At 43.8% G+C, this 21,399-nt stretch overlaps 1 protein-coding gene across 1 annotated transcript in view; it reads left to right on the forward strand.

Annotated features, from left to right (window-relative positions):
- LOC122693226 (ADP-ribosylation factor-binding protein GGA3-like) overlaps window positions 1-20,815 on the forward strand; it is a 26,670-nt gene extending 5,855 nt beyond the window's left edge. Inside the window, exons 4-5 of the mRNA XM_043900781.1 lie at window positions 2,348-2,436; window positions 19,435-20,815. Coding sequence (XP_043756716.1) covers window positions 2,348-2,436; window positions 19,435-19,571 — 226 coding nt within the window. The 3' untranslated portion in view covers window positions 19,572-20,815. The remainder of the gene's footprint in view (window positions 1-2,347; window positions 2,437-19,434) is intronic.
- The last annotated feature ends 584 nt before the right edge of the window (window positions 20,816-21,399 follow it).

Below are 21,399 nucleotides of genomic sequence, written 5' to 3' on the forward strand. Positions count from 1 at the left end.
AAATCCACTGTGGGGTGAAAGGAGTTAAAAGATGTTAACAGTTTTAAAAACACGTCTGTGGTCAGTACACTCCTTGCAGTGGGGTGTAAGTTGTTCGCTTTCCACCAGGCCAGACTTGGGCTCAGAGTCTAACAGAGGAGAGGTTTTATGCTTTTTGCTTTTTTTAAAGTAAAGCTGAGTACAGACAGAGGCTCTGGGGGTTGGTGAGACGGTATTTCCTGGGGTGTCAAGGACGGTGCTTGGTGGAGATGAGACCAAAATAAGTATCTGGCAGTTCTGCGTCCCAAACAGAGAATGACAAAGTCCGCTACGAATCGGACACAACTGAGCGACTTCACTTTCACTTTTCACTTTCACACATTGGAGGAGGAAATGGCAGCCCACTCCAGTGTTCTTGCCTGGAGAATCCCAGGGATGGGGGAGCCTGGTGGGCTGCCATCTTTGGGGTCGCACAGGGTCAGACACGACTGAAGTGACTTAGCAGCAGCAGCAGTGTTCTTTTCCATGATGGTTTCTCCCAGGATATTGAATATAGATCCCCATGCTATACAGTAGAACCTTGTTTATTCATCCTATATATAATAGTTTACCTCTGCTAATCCCAAACTCCCAGTCTGTCCCTCCCTCACCCGCCTTATCAACCACTGATGTGTTCTCTCCATCTGTGTTTCTTATTCACAGATAAGTTCATGTCATATTTCAGATTCCACATATAAGTGATAACATTTGCTATTTGCCTTTCTCTTTCTGGCTTCACTTAGTGTGTTAATCTTTAGCTGCATCCATGTTGCTGCAAATGGCATTCTTTCGTTCCTTTTAAAGGCTGAGTAATATTCCATTGTGTATATGCACCACACCTTCTTTGTCCATTCCTCTGTTGATGGACATTTAGGTTGTTTCAGTAGCTTGACTGTTGTGAATAGTGCTGCTGTGGACATAGGGGTGCATGTGTCTTTTTGAATTAGAATTTTGCCCAGGAATGGGATTGCCGGATCATATGGCAACTCTAGTTTTTTGAAGAATCTCCTTAGATTCTTCTGCAGTGACTGCACTGATTTACATGCCCACCAACAGTGTTGGAGGGTTCCCTTCTCTCCACACCCTCTCCAGCATGTGTTATTTGTAGATTTTTTATCGATGGTCATCCTGATCAGTGTGAGGTGGTACCTCACTGTCATTTCAATTTGCTTTTCTCTAATAATTAGTGATGTTGTAAGTTTTCCCTCTCTTAAATAGCGTTGTGATGAGCATCCAAGGTATATGAATTACTAATGACATTCCTGAATCTCTCCTTAGGATGTACTCCTAGGACTAGACTTAGTCCATCAAAGGATATAAACTGTTTGTCCATCTGCTTCTGAACTCGAGAGGTTATTCCAGTGAAACGGCCAGGGGTTCAGGAATGCCCAGCCTCGGGGGACCCCTGGCCAGTGTGGGGCCTGGACATGTAGTGAATGAGCTAGCAGACTAATTCCCAGTTTATACCACGTTCCAACTCAAATCTCGGCAGCTGGCTTTGTAGTGCGGTTACTGATAAAATTTTATTAATATATCCTCTTTGATATATAGCAATATTTAAGTGGCTTAGTTTCTCCTCACAAGGAGATAGGCATTGTTTGTATTGCTTCTCAGCAACTTCTTGCACACACAGAAGTTAGACAGTTTTCACCGTGGGCTTTAGAAGCATCAGGTCTCTTACATGTACATGCACACACCTGTCTAAAACCTTCCATTGGGTTCCGCTGAACTTGGAATCAAACCTGGACCTTTGGGGCCTAGAATGCTTGGCTTCCCTGACATTCTTGTCTCCTCCCCGCCCTTGCCACCCTGGCCTCTCTGCCCCTGGGATGTGCAGGCTGGGTCCCTCTGGGCCTGGACCTGCTCTCCCCTCTGCCTGGAGCCAGTACAGCTGGCCCCAGCCCCCTGGTCTCCCCTCAGAGCCCCCCAACCATCTTCTTGACTCTGGGCTGCAGGTCACTGCTCCGTGCTCTGCCCAGGTCCTTGCAGGCTCTTCTCACTCATAATATTGTCCTGTTTCCTTGTTTACTGCTTGTCTGCCCTCCACGTGGGTGCCGGTCTTCAAACGCCACTTGACATAAACAAAGCCGGGAAATACTTGTTAAATCCACACGTAAAGCAGCCAACAGTTTTGGGGGTGTTTATTGATGGATTGGTTGCCAGTGATAGTGGTAAGCTTGAGTCAGATCCTGGTCCATAATTATCTAAAACTTTAGGGAAGTTATATTAACTTCAGTTTCCATCGTGGATACAGTGGTTACAGAAAGATGTCGATGGTAGGAGCAAAAGTGCAGAACAACTAAATGGGCTGCTCATTTCCCACTCGCAGGTCTCTGATCCGGGCTGATGGTCTTCTTCCAATCCCTCTTCTACCTGGTGTACATCTGGAGGATCGACTGGAACTGTGCGGCAGAACAGGTACCAGTGCGGGGGCCCCTGGAGGTGGGGGTGGGGTGGGGTGGCACTGTGATCCCTGGGCAGGCGAGGACTCTTCCAGGGTGAGGATGGTAAGAAGCCCACAGGCAGCAGGACGCACTGTGACTCGTGAAGAGGCATCGGACTTGAGAGTGAGGGCCAAAGAAAACCTGTGTCCTCTTAATACGGAGCTAATTTCTCCTCTGCCAAGCAGGCGCAGCCAGATAGAGAGTTAGCTTAGAAACTAATGTGTGAGGTTGTCTTGGGAGAACAGTAGTGCTTCCTGTTTTTCCTGATCTGTTGTCTAGTTCTAGCGCCTTAAGGATCTTTGGTCCATGGTTTCCTGAGAAGCAGGTGCTAAGTGTCTGTGGTCAGGGAGGTTCTTGGGGGCAGAGTCTGTCCTGCGGGTGGAGGACCGGGATCTCTGGGTTGAAGGGTGAGCCCTGCCGACTGTGTCAGGTTCAGGGTGAGATGGTGGGAGGTCGGCTGAGGGGAGCTGTCATGGATACAGGGACGTGAGGAGGAGCCGAGGGGCGCAGACCACCACTGTCCACGTCCTGACTGCCTCAAGGCTCCAGGGCCCTCACGACTGCTCATGGGGAGAGGTCACATGCTCCCTCCCTTCATTGTGGTCCATAGAGACAGGATGTTAAGTTGGACCATAACCACCCCTTAGGTGACTGTACCGTTTATCTTCAGACTTTAATCCTTTTATCTGGACTTAGGAGCAGTAAAGGGCACAGTACAAAAAATATGTTAAGTTTGCAAATACAACAAGTAATTTTCCACTGTGGAATCGGTTTAAGCTGTTGATGTACGTTTAACATAAATTTTAATAAGAGTTTTCAAAGACTGTAACTAAAATAGAAGACTCATGACCAGGCTACAAACTGGAAATGATAATCTTATACCATTTTATGAAGCATATTAACTAACCTTGTCATGGTTTTCTGTCAACTGCAGGTGGATAAATATTAGTAATGTTTTCTAAGTTATTTGGAAGGTCTATAGTATCCTATTGGTGATCAAGAGAGGAGCTACAGTTTTAAGTAAAAACTTCTCCAGGATGATACTCCATCATGGGTTTTAAATGTATAAATCTGATCATCCCTTTCATGGGTGCTCTTACCTTCTTATATTGAATATTTCTTCTTCCATGGCAGTAGGTCATTTTCCTATGAAATATTAATTGCTGATCTAGTTTTGTTTATATTGACTATTTCCCTGTCAGTGGATTTAATCTTGCCATTGAGTGTATTTGAAGGGCCTTTTCAAGCTCTATAACTGATAATGCCATACCAGCTTTTCTGTTTCTCAATTTCTATGGTGGTAAAATACACACAACATGAAAATAACCCTCATCACTGTTTTTCACGTACAGTTCAATGGATTAAATATGTTCATAATATGCCACACCCCACCGTCTACCCCCACCGCACTATCAACATGAACATCTGAAGCTCTGTCCCCATCAAGCAGTAGCTCTTATTCCCCCTCCTCACAGCCCCTGGAAGTCTGCTTTCCCTGCTTATGGTTTTTACTGCTCTGAGTACCTCATACAAGTGCAATCATGCAGTATTTGTGTTTTTGTGACCAGATTATTTTACTTACTGTAATATCCTCAAGGTTCATCCAGGTAACATGTGTCAGGATGTCCTTTCTTTTTTAAGGCTGAATAATATTCCACTATAAATATGTGCCGCATCTTGCTCATCTGTTCATCTGTTGGTGGAAACTTGGGTGGCTTTCACATTTTAGCTGTTTTGAATAATGATGCTGTGAACATGAGTTCTACAGGTAGAATCTATGCTTTTAATTCTTTTCAGTACATGCCCAGAATTGGAACTGGTAGGTCATCTGGTAATCTGTTTTTAATTTTTTGAGGAGCCACTGTACTGTTTTCCATAGTGGGTGTACCATTTTACATTCTAACCAGCATTGCATAGGCGACCAGTTTTTCCACATCCTCGTCAGCACTTGTTATTGTCTGGGTTTTGTTTAATTGTAGCCTACCTAATTAATGGGTGTGAGGTAATTTCTCAGTATAGTTTTGATTTGCATTTTCTTAATGGTGAGTTGTGTTTAGTATCTTTTCATGTACTTATTGACCATTTGTGTGTATTCCTTGGAAATGAATCTGTTCAAGTCCTTTTTTCATCTTTCATCGTCTTTGGTTTTTAGTATTTATTTATTTGTCTGCACTGGGTCTTGGTTGCAGTATGTGGGCTCTAGTTCCCTGACCAGGGATTGAACCCTGGCCCCCTGCACTGGGAGCTTTAATCTTAGCCACTGGACCACCAGGGAAGTTTCCCTTGTACATTTTTTAATCAGGTGGTGGTGGTGGTGGTTAAGTTTTTGGAGTTCTTTATATAGTCTGGGCATTAGTCCCTTATTAGAAAAATGATTTAGAAATATTTTCTCCCATTCTGTGGGTTGCCTTTTTACTCTTGGATATTGTCTTTTATTATAAAAGTTTTTAATTTTCTTGAAATGTAATTTATCTGTTTTTTTCTTTTCTTGCTTGTGCCTTTGGTGTCACATCCAAAAAGTCATTCTGAAATCCAGTGCCATGGAGATTTTGCCTCATGTTTTCTTCTAAGAGGTTTATAGTTTTATGTCTTACATTTAGGCTTGATCCACTTTGAGTTAATTTTTGTATGTGGTGTTAGGTAAGGATTCAGCTTCATTCTTTGGCGTGCAAATATCCAGTTTTTTCCCGAAACATTTGTTAAAAAGATGGTCCTTTCCCCACTGAATAATCTTGGATCCTTATAAAAAATCATTTGACCACATATGCAAGGGTTTATTTATTCAGGGGCCTTCTGTTATATTCCATTTGTCTATATATCTGTCTTTACACCAGTACCAAACTGTTATGATTAGCTTTGCAGTAAGTTTTAAAATCATAAACTATGATTCTCTAGCTTTGTTTTTCTTTTCCACGGTTGTTTTGGCTGTACCAGGCCTGTTGAGATTCCATGTGGATTGTAAGATGGATTTTTCTATTTCTGCAAATAATGTCATTGAGATTTTTATAAGGATTGGCTTTGAGTCTATGGGTTGTTTTAGGTAGTGTTGCTGTCTTAACAGTAAAAAGGCATCCAGTCCTTGAACATGAGATGTAATTCCATTTATTTATGTCTTTTTCTCTGCAGTATTTTGAAGTTTCCATTTTTACCTCCTTGGCTAAAGAAGTTAATTTCTAAATATTTATTCCTTTTGATGCTATTGTAAATGGAATTGTTTCCTAATTTCCTTTTCAGATTGTTTGTTGTTACTGTATAGAATAGAAATACATCTTTTTGGTGTGTAGACATTCTATCCTGCCACAGTACTGGATTCCTTTATTAGCTCTAACAGTTTCTATATGGAGTTGTTAGGGTCTACTCTACATAAGATATATTGTCTTTGAACAGAGATAATTCTTCATGTCCAATTTTATACCTTTTATTTTTCTTTTTCTTCCCTAACTGCTCTGGCTAGAACTCTCAGTACTGTGTTAAATAGAAGTGGTTAAACTGAGCATCCTTGTCTTGCTCCTGAACTTAGAAGAAAAGCTTTCAGTCCTTCACCATTGAGTATTATGTTAGTGGTAGGTTTCTCATATATGGGCTCTTATCACATGATGTACTTTCTTTCCTTCTGTTTTTATTTTGTTAAGTGTTCTTGTCATGAAAGGGTGTTGCGTTTTGTCAGATGCTTTTTTTTGCATCAGTTGAGATGACCATGAGGTTTTTTCCCTCTTCATTTGTAATGTTGTCAGTGTCAACTACATTGACCCGTTCTCCTATGTTGAACCATCCTTGCACTTCAATAAATCCCACTTGGTCATAGTGTATAAACTTTTGTATGCTGCTGAGTACTTTTTTTAGGATTTATTTATTTTATTTTTGGCTGCACCAGGTCTTTGTTGCTGTGCGTGGACTTTTTCTACTTGCAGCGAGCAGGGCCTGCTCCTGATTGCAGGGCGCAGGCTCTGGGGTGCATTGTCTTCAGTCGTTGCCGCACCCGGGCTCAGTAGTGGTGGTGGATGAGCTCAGTTGTCCCGCGGCATGTGGAATCTTCCCAGATGGGGGATCGAACCTGTGGTGCCTGCATGGGTGTCTGAGCACTGGACCACCAGGGATGTCCTGTGTTGGTGAGTTTGATTTGCTAGCATTTTGGTGGAGGTTTTATCATCAGTGTTCACAGGGGATATCAGTCTGTAGTTTTGTTTTCTTCTAGTGTCTTTGTCTAGCTTTGGTGTCAGGTTCATGCTGGTTCCATAGAATGAATTAGGAAGTCCACCTTCCTCAGTTTTGGGGAGAAGTTTGTAAAGATTTGTTCCTTTTTAAGTATGTGTTATATTGAGTTGCTGCACAAAAAGTTTTTGATTTTGATGAAATCCACCTTATCTATTTTTGTTACTGTTGTGCTTTTAATGTTATCTGAGAACCCATTCCCAAACTGTGGAAAAAAATAAGTGGTATTCGAATATAAAAATGCTATGAAAGGACTAATAATAAAAAACTAAATAGAAGACTTGAGTTTTCAATCCGAAAACTGTAAGTAGCCCAGGAGTTATCATACCTGTAGGGGAATGCAGAATTTTACCTTTCCCCTCTTAGGGTTTTTCAGCTGGACCTGAGAATAAAACTGATATTAATATAGGTTCACAGGAGAAGACATAGAAACTTAATGTAAGGTCTGTGTGACATCAGAGCCCTCATAAGGAAATGAAGATGCAAAAATGTGGCAAAATCTACATGCTTTTCTACTAGTTTGAACAAAGAGGCAGTTGTAGAAAAGTAACTAAGCTCTCTGGAGAGGCTGAAGGAAGATGAGAGTTATTTTAACCAGGTCTGTGTAGATTCACTTAGCTTTGACTCCTTTCCTGGAACAGGGATGGCATCGTTCACATGTGAATTTTTTTGTCCTCTTTTCAAAAAGAGGACCAGAGATTAAATTGTTCTTCAGTGCCTTTCTGACAAAAACATCTGCTGTTTTTTCAAGTACCTTTAATTCCGAATGATTCTTATGCCAAAGTCGCATATCTGGGGGTGGCATGTTCCACCTACCTTCATTCCCCTTCAACCCACTTGGAAACTCCCCCAGCAGGTCTCACAGTCCTGAACTGAGTTGGTGGATTGTTTCACAGCTCACTGAACTAGTCTCCTAGTCTTGAGAACTAAATCAGTGCAGTTAAACTCTCCTGTCTGTTTCAGGAGGCAGTGGTGCAGGTGGGAGTCCCTGTCCTAAGTTAGGTCTGTGTGTGGTGTGAGCAGTCAGGCATTTATGAAAGGAATGTCTGTGGAAACAAAAAGATTCAGAGTTGGAAACCTAGTTTCTGAGTCCAGAGGGGATCCAGTCAAGATTTCTGGATTTGAGCTTGAAGCATCTTCAGATGGTGGAGTGAGGATGGCAGTTGTCATTTGGCTAATTTCCTGATTTGCAGTTTGAATGGCTCTGTTTGTGAAGTTGAGTATCCCGTGAATTTCCTTAGAGGCCTGGAGAAGAGCAGGTGAGAGGGTTATCCACACATGATCTGTTGTGGCAATTCCTCTGAAGTTGACACCATGCCATGCAGCTGTAGCTTCAGGGAGAGGATAGTTCTCATTCTCAGTGATTCCAGGTTAGAATGGTGGGACAGAAATTGCTGCTGTTAGTTTGAGCAGTTGTAGCTAGATATTGGAGGAGACTAAAATAATCAGGATCCAGTCCAGTTTACAGGTAGGTAGCCTTGTTCATTTTCTTTGAAGTTTTATTTTCTTAAAATAACCAAGGGGGTGTGTGGTCATTTTCCACTGAAACCTAATTTTCTCTCCGTATTTACCCTGTTTTTCTCAAATGTCATTATAGTAAGACTAATTTGTTTATAAAATAAGTTTAGTCTTATCCTGACCTGATTGTTTATATAAATGGAGCAAGAATAGTGATTTTTTCATTGGAATTATGACTGATTTATATAGAGTGAAAGTTGCTCAGTCGTGTCTGACTCTTTGCAACCCCATGAACTATACAGTCCACAGAATTCTCCAGGCCAGAATACTGAAGTGGGTAGCCTTTCCCTTCTCCAGGGGATCTTCCCAATTCAGGGATTGAACCCAGGTCTCCCGCATTGCAGGCGGATTCTTTATCAACTGAGCCACAAGGGAATCCCAAGGACATTGCCAAATTGATAGTTGAACTTCATTAAAAATTAAAAACTTCTGCTCTGCAATAAAAACACTGTTAATAGAATGACAAGATAAAATAGGGACTAGGGGGACTGCCCTGGCTGTCCAGTGGTTAAGACTCGGAACTTGCAATGCAGGAAGTGTGGATTTGATCCCTAGTCAGGGAACTAAGATCCCACATGGTTCACAGTGTGGCCAAAAAAAAAAATAGGGACTAGGAAAAAAATCTTTGTAAAAACATATCTGAAAGAGGACTGGTCTCCAAAGTGTACCATAGAAAGAACAGTTTAAATTCAATAGTAGGAAAATAACTCAGTTTAAAAACTGGGCAAAAGATCTGAGTAGACCTTATCGAAATATATACAGATGGCAAAGAAGCATGTGAAGAGATGCTGAACACTATGAGTCATCAGGAAACTGCGGATTAAAACAACGAGCTCCCACTACACCTATTAGAATGGCCAAAATCTGGAATGCTAACACCCAGTGTTAGCAAAGATGTGAAACTAGAGGAATGTTCATACATTGTTGTTAGGAACCCAAAGTAGTAGAGCCACTTGGGGGAGTTTGACAGTTTCTTACAAAGCTAAGCATAGGCTTGCTTCCCTGGTGGCTCAGACGGTAAAGATTCCGCCTGCAGTGAAGGAGACCTGGGTTCGATCCCTGGGTCGGGAAGATCCCCTGGAGGAGGGCATGGCAACCCGCTCCAGTATTCTTGCCTGGAGAATTCCATGGACAGAGGAGCCTGGTGGGCCACAGTCCATGGGGTCGCAAAGAGTTGGACGGGACTGAGTGACCAAGCACAGACAGCCAAGCATAGGCTTACCATATTGTCCAGTGTTCATGGTGCAGTTATTTGCCCAAATGAGTTGAAAACTTAACACCTACACAAAAAACTGGAACACACATGTTACTGGCAGCTTTATTTTTATTTTAGTTATTAATTTTGGCTGCGTTGGGTCTTCGTTGCTGTGCAGGCTTTTCTGTAGTTGCGGAGTACAGGCTGTACAGTGTGGGTTTAGTGCTCGTGGCACACGGGCTTCGCACAGCATGTGGGATCTTCCCAGACCAGGGATCAAACCGGTGACCCCTGCATTGGAAGACAGATTCTTAACCACTGGACCAGCAGGGAAGCCCAGCAGCTTCAGCTGCCCAAACTTGGACGTAGCCAAGAAAGATGTCCTTCAGTCAGTGACTAGATAAACAATCCCTTCTACATCCATACAGTGGAATTTTACTAGGTGGTAAAAAGAAGACCTGGAGGAGCCTTAGTGCATATGGCTAAGAGAGAGCAGCCCATCTGAAAAGACTGCATAGCGTATGATTACACCTTTATAACATGCTGGAGTTGGCAAAACTGTGGAAGGTTTATACAGATCAGTGGCTGCCAGGATCTTGGGTATGGGGAGAGGTTAGTTCCTGAAGCAGAAGGCGTTTTTCGGCAGTGAAGCCAACTCTGTGTGATACTGCCATGATAGGTTAATGAAATACATTTGTCAGAGGAACCCGTGGACTGACTGGGTGATAGCAAGAGTCAACGCCAGTGTGAACTATGCACTTTGGTTAATAATAATGTAGCAGTGTTCATTCATCAGTTGCAATAAATTTATTAGTGCACAATGTTAATAACAGGAGAAATTGTGTGGGTGTGTAAGGAGCAGCATTTATGAGAACTCTACTTTCTGTGAAATTTTTCTCTAAACCCAAAACTGCTCTAAAAATTAAGTCAATTGTCTTAAATGGACAAAGGGCCTATTATACAGTGGCGTGCCTCTAAAAATAACATAAAAATGGACAATAAGCACCTAAAGATGCTCATATATTACCCTGTAGACTGATACAAATGAAAACACAGGTGATACCACATGCACTTGGTGGCAGTAATAAAAAGCAGATGACAAGTGTTGGCACAGGTTTGGAGAGATGTGCAGCCACCATGGAAAACAGTGTCACAGTTTCTCAGAGTGAGACCCAGTTACCACATGACCCAGCAGTTGTACTTTGAGAGTGTACCCGAGAGAATTGAAAACACATGTCCACACAGAAACGTCTACATGAATACTCCTAGAAGCAGTATTCAGAGTAGCCGAAAACTGCTTATTTCTGTCAGATCACTAGGTGACCACTCAGTGTCCATACACAATAAAGAATACTGTTTAACAACAATAAAAGTTTTAAAATGTAAACAACAGCAAAAACCCAGTTATCTTTATCAAGAAGTGGAAGTAGAATGTATCTGACTTCAGAGTTGCTGGATTGTATTAGTCAAAATTCCCAATTTTCAATACAAAGTTACTAGGCATGCAAGAATCAAAAATGTATGGACCCCTCACAGGAAGAAAAGACAGTGAGCTTCCCTGAGAAACACTATTACATTTTAGAATGTCTGTGTATGTATTTATTTGACTGCACCAGGTCTTAGTGTGGCAGGATCTTCCAACTTCAGTGAACATGTGGGTTCTAGTTCCCTGATCAAGCCTTGAACCAAGGGGCCCCAGTGTTGGGAGTGCAGAGTCTTAGCCACTGGACCACCAAGGAAGTCCCCTCTGAGAAGTACTTTACATTAATAGACTCAAATATGCACAGAGGGCTAAAGGAAACCAAGAGCCTGATGTCTCAAAAGTAGAGAATTCTAGCAAAGAAATGGGAAGTATAAGAACCAAGTAGAACTCCTAGGGGATCTGACACCAGCTGGGTGTCCACAACTCAGTTCTGCAGTTCTAATACCAGCTAACTGGAGTCAGCATCAGATGCCACCAGCTAGAGGGTAGTGTTCTCCACAGACTATACTTCCTTCAGATGCTAGCCCACATGGGGGTCCCCAGGACACCCACACTTCCCTGCCCAGGAGACTATAAATTCATTTCCTGCAGCCTCCTCCCTTCTGTACTCCGCTGGAATGCATCACAGAATGCACTGAAAATGGTACATTTATGACTGTGAATTTATAAAAGACACAACCCAGGAACTGCCAGATAGAGAACATACTTAAGACAGGGTCTGGGGGCCAGAGGATGCAGAGCGTCCCGGCCATCTCCTCTCGGAATCTGGGCCCTTCACCCTCCCAGCATATCAAGTGCTCACCAACCAGGAAGCTCCCTTGGGTTTGATAGTCCAGAGTTTTACATGGAGTTTTATTACATAGATATTACGATTGATTACACCATGAGCCACACAATCGACCGCGGTCTCTAACCTCTCTCAGGGTGATCAGAGAGGTGAGGCTGAAATTTCCAGCCCTGTCCGTATGTGGTTGGTTTTTATAGTGACGGGCTCTTGTGCTGTAGATGTCTATAGGCCCCTCCGTGTCACCTCATGGTACAAACACACCTATCACTCAGGAAAGTCCAAGGGTTTTTAAAGTTCTGTGCCAGAAACTGGGGGCCAAAGTCCAGGTTTACCCTCTTTATTCTATCAGAGCAGGTCAGTTGAGATTATCCAGCATGAGGAGCAGAAAGGAAAAGAGGATTGAGGATAAATAAGCAGAGACTAGAAGACCTGAAAGAGAGCATCAAGCAGAGCAACATATTCATAGTGGGAGATATGGAGAGAGTAACATGGAAACATACTACCATATGTAAAATAGATAGCCAGTGGGAATTTGCTGCATGACTCAGGGAACTCAAATCGGGGGCTTGGTTACAACCTAGAGGGTGGGGTGGGGAGGGAGGTGGAAGGGATGTTCAAGTGGGAGGGGACATAGGTAAACCTATCGCCAATTCATGTTGGTGTTTGGTAGAAACCAACACAATACTCTAAAGCAATTATCCAGCGATTAAAAATAAAATTTAAAAAATCAATTAAAAAGAACTTGGAAAGCTTAGGAAATGCCTGGAAACCCATCCTTGAAATGACCTTTCCAAGGTTGTCGTTTTGAGATTAAGAACCGCTAAGTAAAGGGAGAGGGTCTCTGAAAATACATGTGTGTGTGTGTGCGTATATATATATATATATATATATAATGTATAAATTATATAACAAATATACACACACACCCCCCACAGTAATAGAATGAAGGGGAAAAAACCCACACGAGCATCCCCGCTGATGCAGAAAAGGAATTTGACAAAATTCAATATCTTTTAATGATAAAAACATTGAGCAAGGGCTTCCTAGATGGCTCAGTGGTAAAGAATCCACTGGGTTTGACCACTGGTATGGAAGATCCCACATACTGTGGGACAACTAAGTCTGTGCGCCACAACCACTAAGCCTGTGCTCTAGAGCCCATGGGCTGCAACAGCTGAAGCCCACATGTCCTAGAGCCTGTGATCCTCAAAGAGAGAAGCCACCCCAATGAGAAGCCCGCACACGGCAACTAGAGAGTAGTCCCCACTTGCCACTATTGGAGAAGACCCGTGCACAACCATAACTAAGTAAGTAAATCTTAAAAACAATAACAAACAAGGAGCAGAAGGAAACGTCTTGCTATGTTTCCCACCCTTGGGAATTCTCCCTGCTTTGTTGTTGTTCAGGCTTTGCGACCCCATGGGACTGCAGCCCGCCAGGCTCCTCTGTCCTTGGGATTTCCCAAGCAAGAATCCTGGAGTGGGTTGCCATTTCCTTCTCCATGGGAGCTTCCCGACCCAGGGATTGAACCCGCGTCTCCTGCATTGGCAGGTGGGTTCTTTACAGTAGCTGAGCCACCAGGGAATGCATTTTGTGTATTCAGTCTTTGAAATCTTATAGCACATGTCTTGAGTTAACCAAATTTGCTGACGTATTGAAGGCAGCACTTTAACAGCATCATATTTTAGGATTTTAAATAGCTCAGCGGGAATTCCATCACCTCCACTAGCTTTGTTTGTAGTAATGCTTCCTAAGGCCCACTTGGTTTCCCACTCCTGGGTGTCTGGCTTATTGCTCTCCTGCAGAACTAGTAATCACAGACAGGTGCCCAAGCTCTGGGGGTGTGGGCGTGCATTTTGCTCTTTCTGCCCCAGGGACACCAGACTTCAAACATCTGTCCATTAAAAAATTTTTTTTTAATAAAGAATGACCAAAATAATCATTGTTAACATGGATTTCTGCTTTGTGGTAAGCCTTTTGCTAAAGAGCTTTCTATGACTGCCTCATGTAATAGAGGCAGGGAATATGTTGTCCATATGTCACAAGTTGGGCAAACAGGGCAGTGATGATCTTGTGCAGAGTTAGATGGAGTCAGTATTCTGAATCTTACTGTGAGTGCAAGTTCCTAGTTCTGGATAAATCTTACTGTTTACTAAGAGACTGTACTATCGAGATAAAATAGAAAGGTGGGTGGGAGGAAGCTAACACTTCAGGTAATTCTGTGCAGGCTATGAAATTAGAATATCAATACTTCTAATTCTGGAACAGCCGCTAAGACTAATCAGGACAAAAATTTTCAGTACTTTTTAAAAAATCTATTTCTGGCTCTATCAGGATCATCTGTTTTCCTAAGAGCTTGCTTCAGCCCCGGGGATGGGCTTCGGTATCTTCTGTGACACCTGACCTCAGGGACACCGTGCATCAATCGGGGTTCAGGCAGAGCAAAAGCAGCAGCAGATCATTTACCCCGGGGGGCTGGCTGGCACAGCTTGGCCACACAGCCCACGAGGTGTGACTGCACCTGCCGGGGAGCCCCAAGTGTGCGGGGCAGCTGTTAGAGAGGGAGCCAGAAGGCGGGCTGGGGAGGAACGGGAGCACGTTTGACCCTGGGACAGAGAGCTGTGGAGTCAGGGCCCCGGAGGAGGAGCCGAGGAAAGGTGAGCAGCTGCCTCCTCCTGGGAGAGGAGGGCACAGCATCCACAAATGTGTCTTCTCGGGGACTGTACCTGCTTCTCGCCAGGCCTTACTCATGGGAGTTTAGATTTTCTGTGGGTGTATTTGTCTTTGCTGTTTTGAATGTGATCGTTAACCAGTTTCCACTTGGTATTTGATGACATACAGGAAAGCTGATGGTTTTTGAAAGCTGACCTTGTCTCTTAGGAGTTTTCTGAAGCCTCTGATCTGCTCTAGTAATTTCTCAGCTTTTCTGTATTTTCTGGGTAGGTTATCTTGCCACCTGTAAACCATGGGGCTCTTGTCTCTTTCCTTCAACACGCATACCTCACATTTCTTGCTTGTCTGACTGCAGTGGGGAGGCTGGCAACTTCGGCTCCTTCTCCATTCATGCTATTATTACTCGCTTAAATACTTTTTTCTTCCATTTGTTTCTCTTCCGAACAACAACAGTATATACATATTAGCATTAATTTTTCTGCCTTTCATATTTTCTATGTACTACAATATATATAGTGTAAAATGTCATTTTAGTAATTTTTAGTCGATTTCATTGGCATTAAGTATGTTCAAAATGTTGTCCAGTTATCACCACTACCCATCTCCACATCTTTTTCATCCCAAACGGAAACCCTCACCCATTAAATAATAACTCGCATTTCCCCCCTCCCGCAGCCCTGGTAGCTTTTATTCTCATCCTGTCTATGAATTTTCCTATTCCAGGAACCTTTTGAAAGTATAATCCTACAAATTTTGTCCTCTTGTATCTGGGTTGTTTCACTTAGCATAATGTTATGACGATCCATCCATATTGTAGCAGGTGTCAGAATTTCATTCCTTTTATAGCTAAATAATCCTTTGTATGAATATAAATCCATTTTTCTCTGATGGACACGGGTTATTTCAGTCACTAGTGGTGAGTAATGCTGTGATGAACACGGATGTACAAGCATTTGTTTTCCAAGTTTCTGCTTTTAATTCTTCAGGGTATAATCTAGTGGGATTGCTGGATAACGTGGTATTTCTACATTTCAGTTTTTGAGGAACTGCCAAACTTTTCCACTGTAGCTGTACCACTTTACCTTCTTAGTAGCAGTGGGCAGGAGTTCCAGATATCTCTGTGCCCTCACCAACACCTACTTTGAAAACATTTATTTCTGATTATAGCCATGGTGACAGGTGTGAGGTGGTATCTCATTGCAGTGTTCATGTGCATTTCCTAAATGGCTGCTCATGTTGGGCATCTGAAGGGTCTTCTTGGAGACGTGGTTCTCACCTGTGGGGTAAGATGTTGACTCCTGTCAGCATCAAACAGCTGAACTGAGCTGTGAATGCCCAGGTGGTGTCAGATCAGTCCTTGCTTCAGGTTTCTCGGCTTCCTCCTGCTGCTCCAGTCTGCCGCAGTGACACCTGCATTTCAGGCATCGCACTGTTCAGCACCAGGCTTTCTGCTTGCTTCCTGTACTTTGTTTGTGTGCTGACATTTTCTCTCTTTGTTGAGGCATCATGCGCCTCAGTCCCTTTCCTTCTCTGGCCCTTGTCTGGGCACATTCAGGGGTGATTTCTGTTACCTTTTCTTGATGATATACGGGCATACATTCTCAAGTTTTTACTTGATAGAAATTTTGTATTGAAAACTGGGGCATTTTGAAAATTAGAGTTTCCTCCTACAGTTTTTGGCTATTCTGAACATTCACGTAGAAGCTTCTGTGTGGACATGTGTGTTCAGTTGTCTGGGCACACACCCAGGCAAGCAGTTGCTGAGTCATGTGGTAACTGTCTCACCTTCAGAGGTGGCTGCCTTGTTTAGGTTCCTCTCGCTAATGTCAGAGGGTCCAGTTTCTCCCCGTCTGCAGCAGCGCTTGTATCTGTGTTTATTATAGCCACCATCCTTGGGGTTTTCTTCTCCATTTGTCTAATGGCTGAAAACAAGTGGAGAAGTAGACTGTACTGTGCAGAGCAGTTTGGGTTTAGGGTTTACGGTAATAAAGTGACCCTTGAGGGCCCCTCAGTAGCTTTAGGAGGGCGGTTGGTTATCAGAAAGACCACCAGAGCACCATCACCTCTGTACCTTCCCTATGTACTGCTTCCATGGGGCATATACTCCTAAGCCCTAAAAGCTGTTCCAGCCAACTGAAGGTGCGGGCCGGGCGGGGGGGGGGGGTTGTCATAGAAACTCCCTATTTATAGATGGTCTGTCAAAAGTACAGGTGGCCTGGACCTGCAGTGGCTTCTAAGTGAGGGCAGTCTTGTGGGTCTGAGCCCTTAACCTGTGGGCCCTGACACAAACCCCACATAGTGTCAGAGTCAAGTGGAGTGATTGGACGCCCCACTGGTGCGGGAAGGTCTGGAGCATCAGTTGCGGTGTGTGTGAGCCCCTCACGTTTGGCACCAGAAGAGACATGAATCCTGCTGCTCTTGTTTGAGGACAAGGTGATGACTGCCAAGCTCCTTAAATGTCAGACTAGAAACACAGAGTCTCTTTTTAAATTTCTTCTATAATAATCTGTATTCCAACAGCACTTAAATCTTTTTCTGACAACATGGCAATGGATTTTTAGATTTGACAGCAAAAGTGGAAGCAAGAAAAAAATGGGCTTCATCAAAATTAAAAACTTTTGTGCATAGAGTAGACACTATCAAGAAAGTGCATAGACAGCTGGCAGAATTGGGAGGTGGGGAGAATACTGCAAGGCATACATCTGATAGGGACCCAGCACTCAGAGGGTATGTCCCACAGCAGAAAGACAAGCCCATAGATGAACGGGCACATGTCTCCAAACCATTACAGAGCCGGGCAGTGAACCTACGAGAAGATGAGGGATGTCGTTAGTAATGTGCACTAAAACTGTAATAAAGTGACAGTGGAACACTACACACTATACAGGATGGTATAATAATAAAGATCACGGATGTACTTACTAATGTCACTGAGTTACACACTTGAAGGTTACTTTTCGATTATGTGAATCTTACCTCAGAACTTTGTCTATCCTGCTGCATTGTAGTCTGCAGCCTGGTGACAGTATTGGGGTTCTCCTGCCTGCTCTCCTCCGGTGGGGTGAGGGGGGCAGGTGCGCGGCTCCGGGGAGGACTGCTCTCCAGGTCATCGGTGGGCTTCATGCTGGGGAATCGCCAGTGTCGGTCATTTTTAGGATTTTTCTGTTTGGTTGGTCAGATTCCCTAATAAAAGGCTCTAAAAACGTCCAGCAGGTGCTGGAGCCATACGCACCAGCACCTGGGAGCTAAGGAGCAGGACAGAACACAGGAGTCATCTTTTAATTAATACAAAAGTTTAACAAATTTCTTAAAAGGCAGTAAGCTATAAGTTACCACTTAGAAATAGCCTGAGCACGTATTTTAAAATGTTTATTTTATAAAAGTTTGCATGGCACTGCCCGAGACAGGACTCCACGCTCACTGACACACGAGTGCCACAAGTGTGCCGTGGCCAGCAGTCACTGCTGGAGGACCAGCTCTCCTGGAAGACAAGAGGTATTAAATGTAAGGTGGGATAGAGAACACAGCCAGCCAGGGACACCAAACATGCAGACTTAAAAACCACGATAAGGGTTAACGTTTGGGAGAAAAGTTCACTTAGAATTATAATGCTTTTCCTGATGTCCGGGACGATAGTGTGAATCCTCAGAATGAGAACATGACCCTGGCATCCTTCCCCTGCTCGGCTGGGACTGAAGCCACTGTCCAGGTGAAGAGCTCATCTCCCATGCTGCACGTGTGGCCTATCATTCTCACTGGTAGTTTGGGGCTGCGATGATTCCATTTCAGCCCCAGGCAGTATAGAGTCTTATTAAAATTCGCGCTGCGAGGACACCCCGCACTACACAATCAGCTGGGTCCCTGTCAGGACGTCATGGCAGGGGCCGCCCTGATCAGCTGCGTGGTCTGGCTCTCGGGTCAGATGAGGTCTGGCAGGATGGCCCCAGCCGGTGCTTCTTTCTCCAGGATGGACAGATCTGTCTGTGGAGAAAAGGGAAATAATGTTTACTTACGTGGGAGTCTTGAGTGAAGGCGTTCCTGGGTGTGACATGAGCCCACGTGGTCGTCGGTCACTGGCTATTAACACACGGGCCACAGTAGCCGCACCCCAACGGGGGCCTGGAGCCCATCTCCTGGTCAGAGGGCAGGACTAGCCACATGGGTAGGCAGCAGGGGCTCGCACCAGCGACTGAGCTCCAGGCGGGAAAGACAGAAGTGAGAATACTAGAGGACACCCCCTCACCCACGGCGCTGGATATGGCCTCTTTGTCCCCTCACATCCCAGCTCAAACCTGTGCCTGAGCACAAGTGTCAGAGGTAAACGAAGTACAGCCATGCTGGCTGGTCCCGCTTCTGCGGGAGCTACGCTAGAAGTTTCGGCTCCAAGCACAGTCTTGCTTAGCCCTGACAGTGACAGTGGACACAACACCAGAGACCACTGTCGTCCTCCCCAACATCAGCTCATGAAAATAACAACGCCCTGTACACTCACTGCCTCCATGGACCACTAAAGGGAGGGAGGACATGACCTGTCCCCATGAGCAGTCATGAGGGCCCTGGAGCCTTGAGGTGGTCAGGACGTGGACAGTCTGCACCCCTCGGCTCCTCCTCATGTCCCTGTATCCATGACACCTCCCCTCGGCCGACCTCCCTAGTGGGAGGTCTCACCCTGAACCTGACCCAGTCGGCAGGGCTCACCCTTCAACCCAGAGACGCCCGGAGTGTCAGGATCCCGGTTCTCCTCCCGCAGGACAGGCTCTGCCCCCACAGACCTCCCTGACCACAGACGCTTAGCACCTGCTTCTCAGGAAACCATGGACCAAAGATCCTTAAGACACTAGAACTAGACAACAGATCAGGAAAAACGGGAAGCACTACTGTTCTCCCAAGACAACCTCACACATTACTTTCTAAGCTAACTCTCTCTCTGGCTGCGCCTGCTTGGTGACACAGGTTTCCTTTGGCCCTCACTCTCACGTCTGACGCCTCTTCACGAGTCACAGTGCATCCTGCTGCCCATGGGCTTCTTACCATCCTCACCCTGGAAGAGTCCTCGCCTGCCCTGGAATCACAGCATGCACACACACACACTCCCCTCCTCCAGGGGCCCCCGCACTGGTACCTGCTCTGCTGCGCAGTTCCAGTCGATCCTCTAGATGTACACCAGGTAAGAGAGGGTTTGAAAGAAGACCATCAGCCCGGACCAGAGACCTGCAGGTGGGAAATGAGCAGCCCATTTAGGTGTTCTGCACTTCTGCTCCTACCACCATTGACATCATTCTGTATCCACGGTGGAAACTGCAGTTAATATAACTTCTCAAAAGTGAAAGTCACTCAGTTGTGTCCGACTCTGTGACCCCATGGACTATACAGTCCGTGGAATTCTCCAAGCCAGAAGACTGGAGTGGGTAGCCTATCCCTTCTCCAGCAGATTTTCCCAACCCAGGAATCAAACGGGGGTCTCCTGCATTGCTGGTGGAATTCTTTACCAACTGAGCTACCAGGGAAGCCCTTATAACTTCCCTAAAGTTTTAGATAATTACGGACCAGGATCAGACTCAGGCTTCCCACTGACCTGTCTATGGCATTCAGTCCATCAATAAACACCCCCAAAACTGTTGGCTGCTTTACGTGGGGATTTAGCCAGCATTTGGCTTTGTGTCAGGTAGTGTATGAAGTGCTAGAAACAAAGAACTGAACACTGTTTGACATAAAGCGTAGCAATTTTTTTGGTCCATCTCCTAAAACAAAGAAAATAAAAGCAAAAAGAAACAAATGGGGCCAAATGAAACTTAAAGAGCTTTCACACAGCCAAAGAAATTATCAACAAAATGTAAAGAAAATCTACTGAATGGGAGACAATATTTACAAATGATGTGACTGATACAGGGTTAACATCCAACATATATAAATAGCTCATATAATTCAACATCAAAAAATGGGCAGAACTGAATAGAAATTTTTCCAGAGATGACCTGCAGATGGCCAACAGGCACAGAAAATAGGCTCAGCATCATTAACCATTAGGGAAATGCAAATCAAAGCCACAATGAGATATCACCCATACCTATCAGAATGGCCATCATCAAAAAGAACTTAAGTGTTGGCAAGGATATGGAGAAAGGGAGCTCTCATGCACTGTTGGGAATGTGAGTGAGTGCAGCTACTCTGGAAAGCAGTACAGAGGTTCCTCAGAAAAACTAAAAATAAGATTGCCAAGTGATCCAGCAATTTCACTGCTGGATATGTATTTGAACAAAACAAAAACATCAATTCAGTAGGATCCATGCACGCCAGTGTTCATAGCAGCATTTACAACTGCCAAGATAAGGAAGCACCTAAGTATTTATCAAAAGATGAATAAAGGTGTGTGTGTATATATACATAATAGAATATTCCTCAGTGACAAAAAATGAAGAAATGAAATTCTGCCATTTGCAGCAAAATGGATGGACTTAGAGGGCATTATGCTAAGTGAAGTAAAGCATTCAGAGAAAGACATACTATGTGATATTACTTATATCTTGAATCTAAAAAATATAAGCAGTGAATATAACAAAAAAGAAACTGACTTACAGATAGAACAAACTAGTAGTTAACCTGTAGGGGGAGAGAAGCAGGGAGGGGCAAGATAGGAGTAGGGGATTAAGAAGTACAAACTATTATATATAAAATAAGCTACAAGGATACATTGTACAACACAGAGAATATAGTAAATACTTAGTGTTCCATTTATAGCTATTATAATCTTTAAAAGTTGTGAACTACTATATTATACACCTGTAACATAATATTATACATCATTTATATACATTATGCATCATCTAACTTAAGTAAAAAGTTTTAAGAAATAAGTACTACTAGAGAATATAGAAAAAAAAAGTTAAAATCCTATTGTAGACATTTTTGCTAGAGAAATAAGGCATAAAAATTAGGAAGGAGTAAAACTATTTCTATTTACGACATGTAATATATTTGACAAAATGCTCAACCATTTTTGTTGGAAACTTTGAATAAAGCAGACTCCATGGATATTTCTTGAGCATCATTAAGAAGGCATGCATACATG

Source organism: Cervus elaphus, chromosome 5, assembly GCF_910594005.1.
Source record: "Cervus elaphus chromosome 5, mCerEla1.1, whole genome shotgun sequence".
In the NCBI taxonomy this organism is placed as follows: Eukaryota; Metazoa; Chordata; class Mammalia; order Artiodactyla; family Cervidae; genus Cervus; species Cervus elaphus.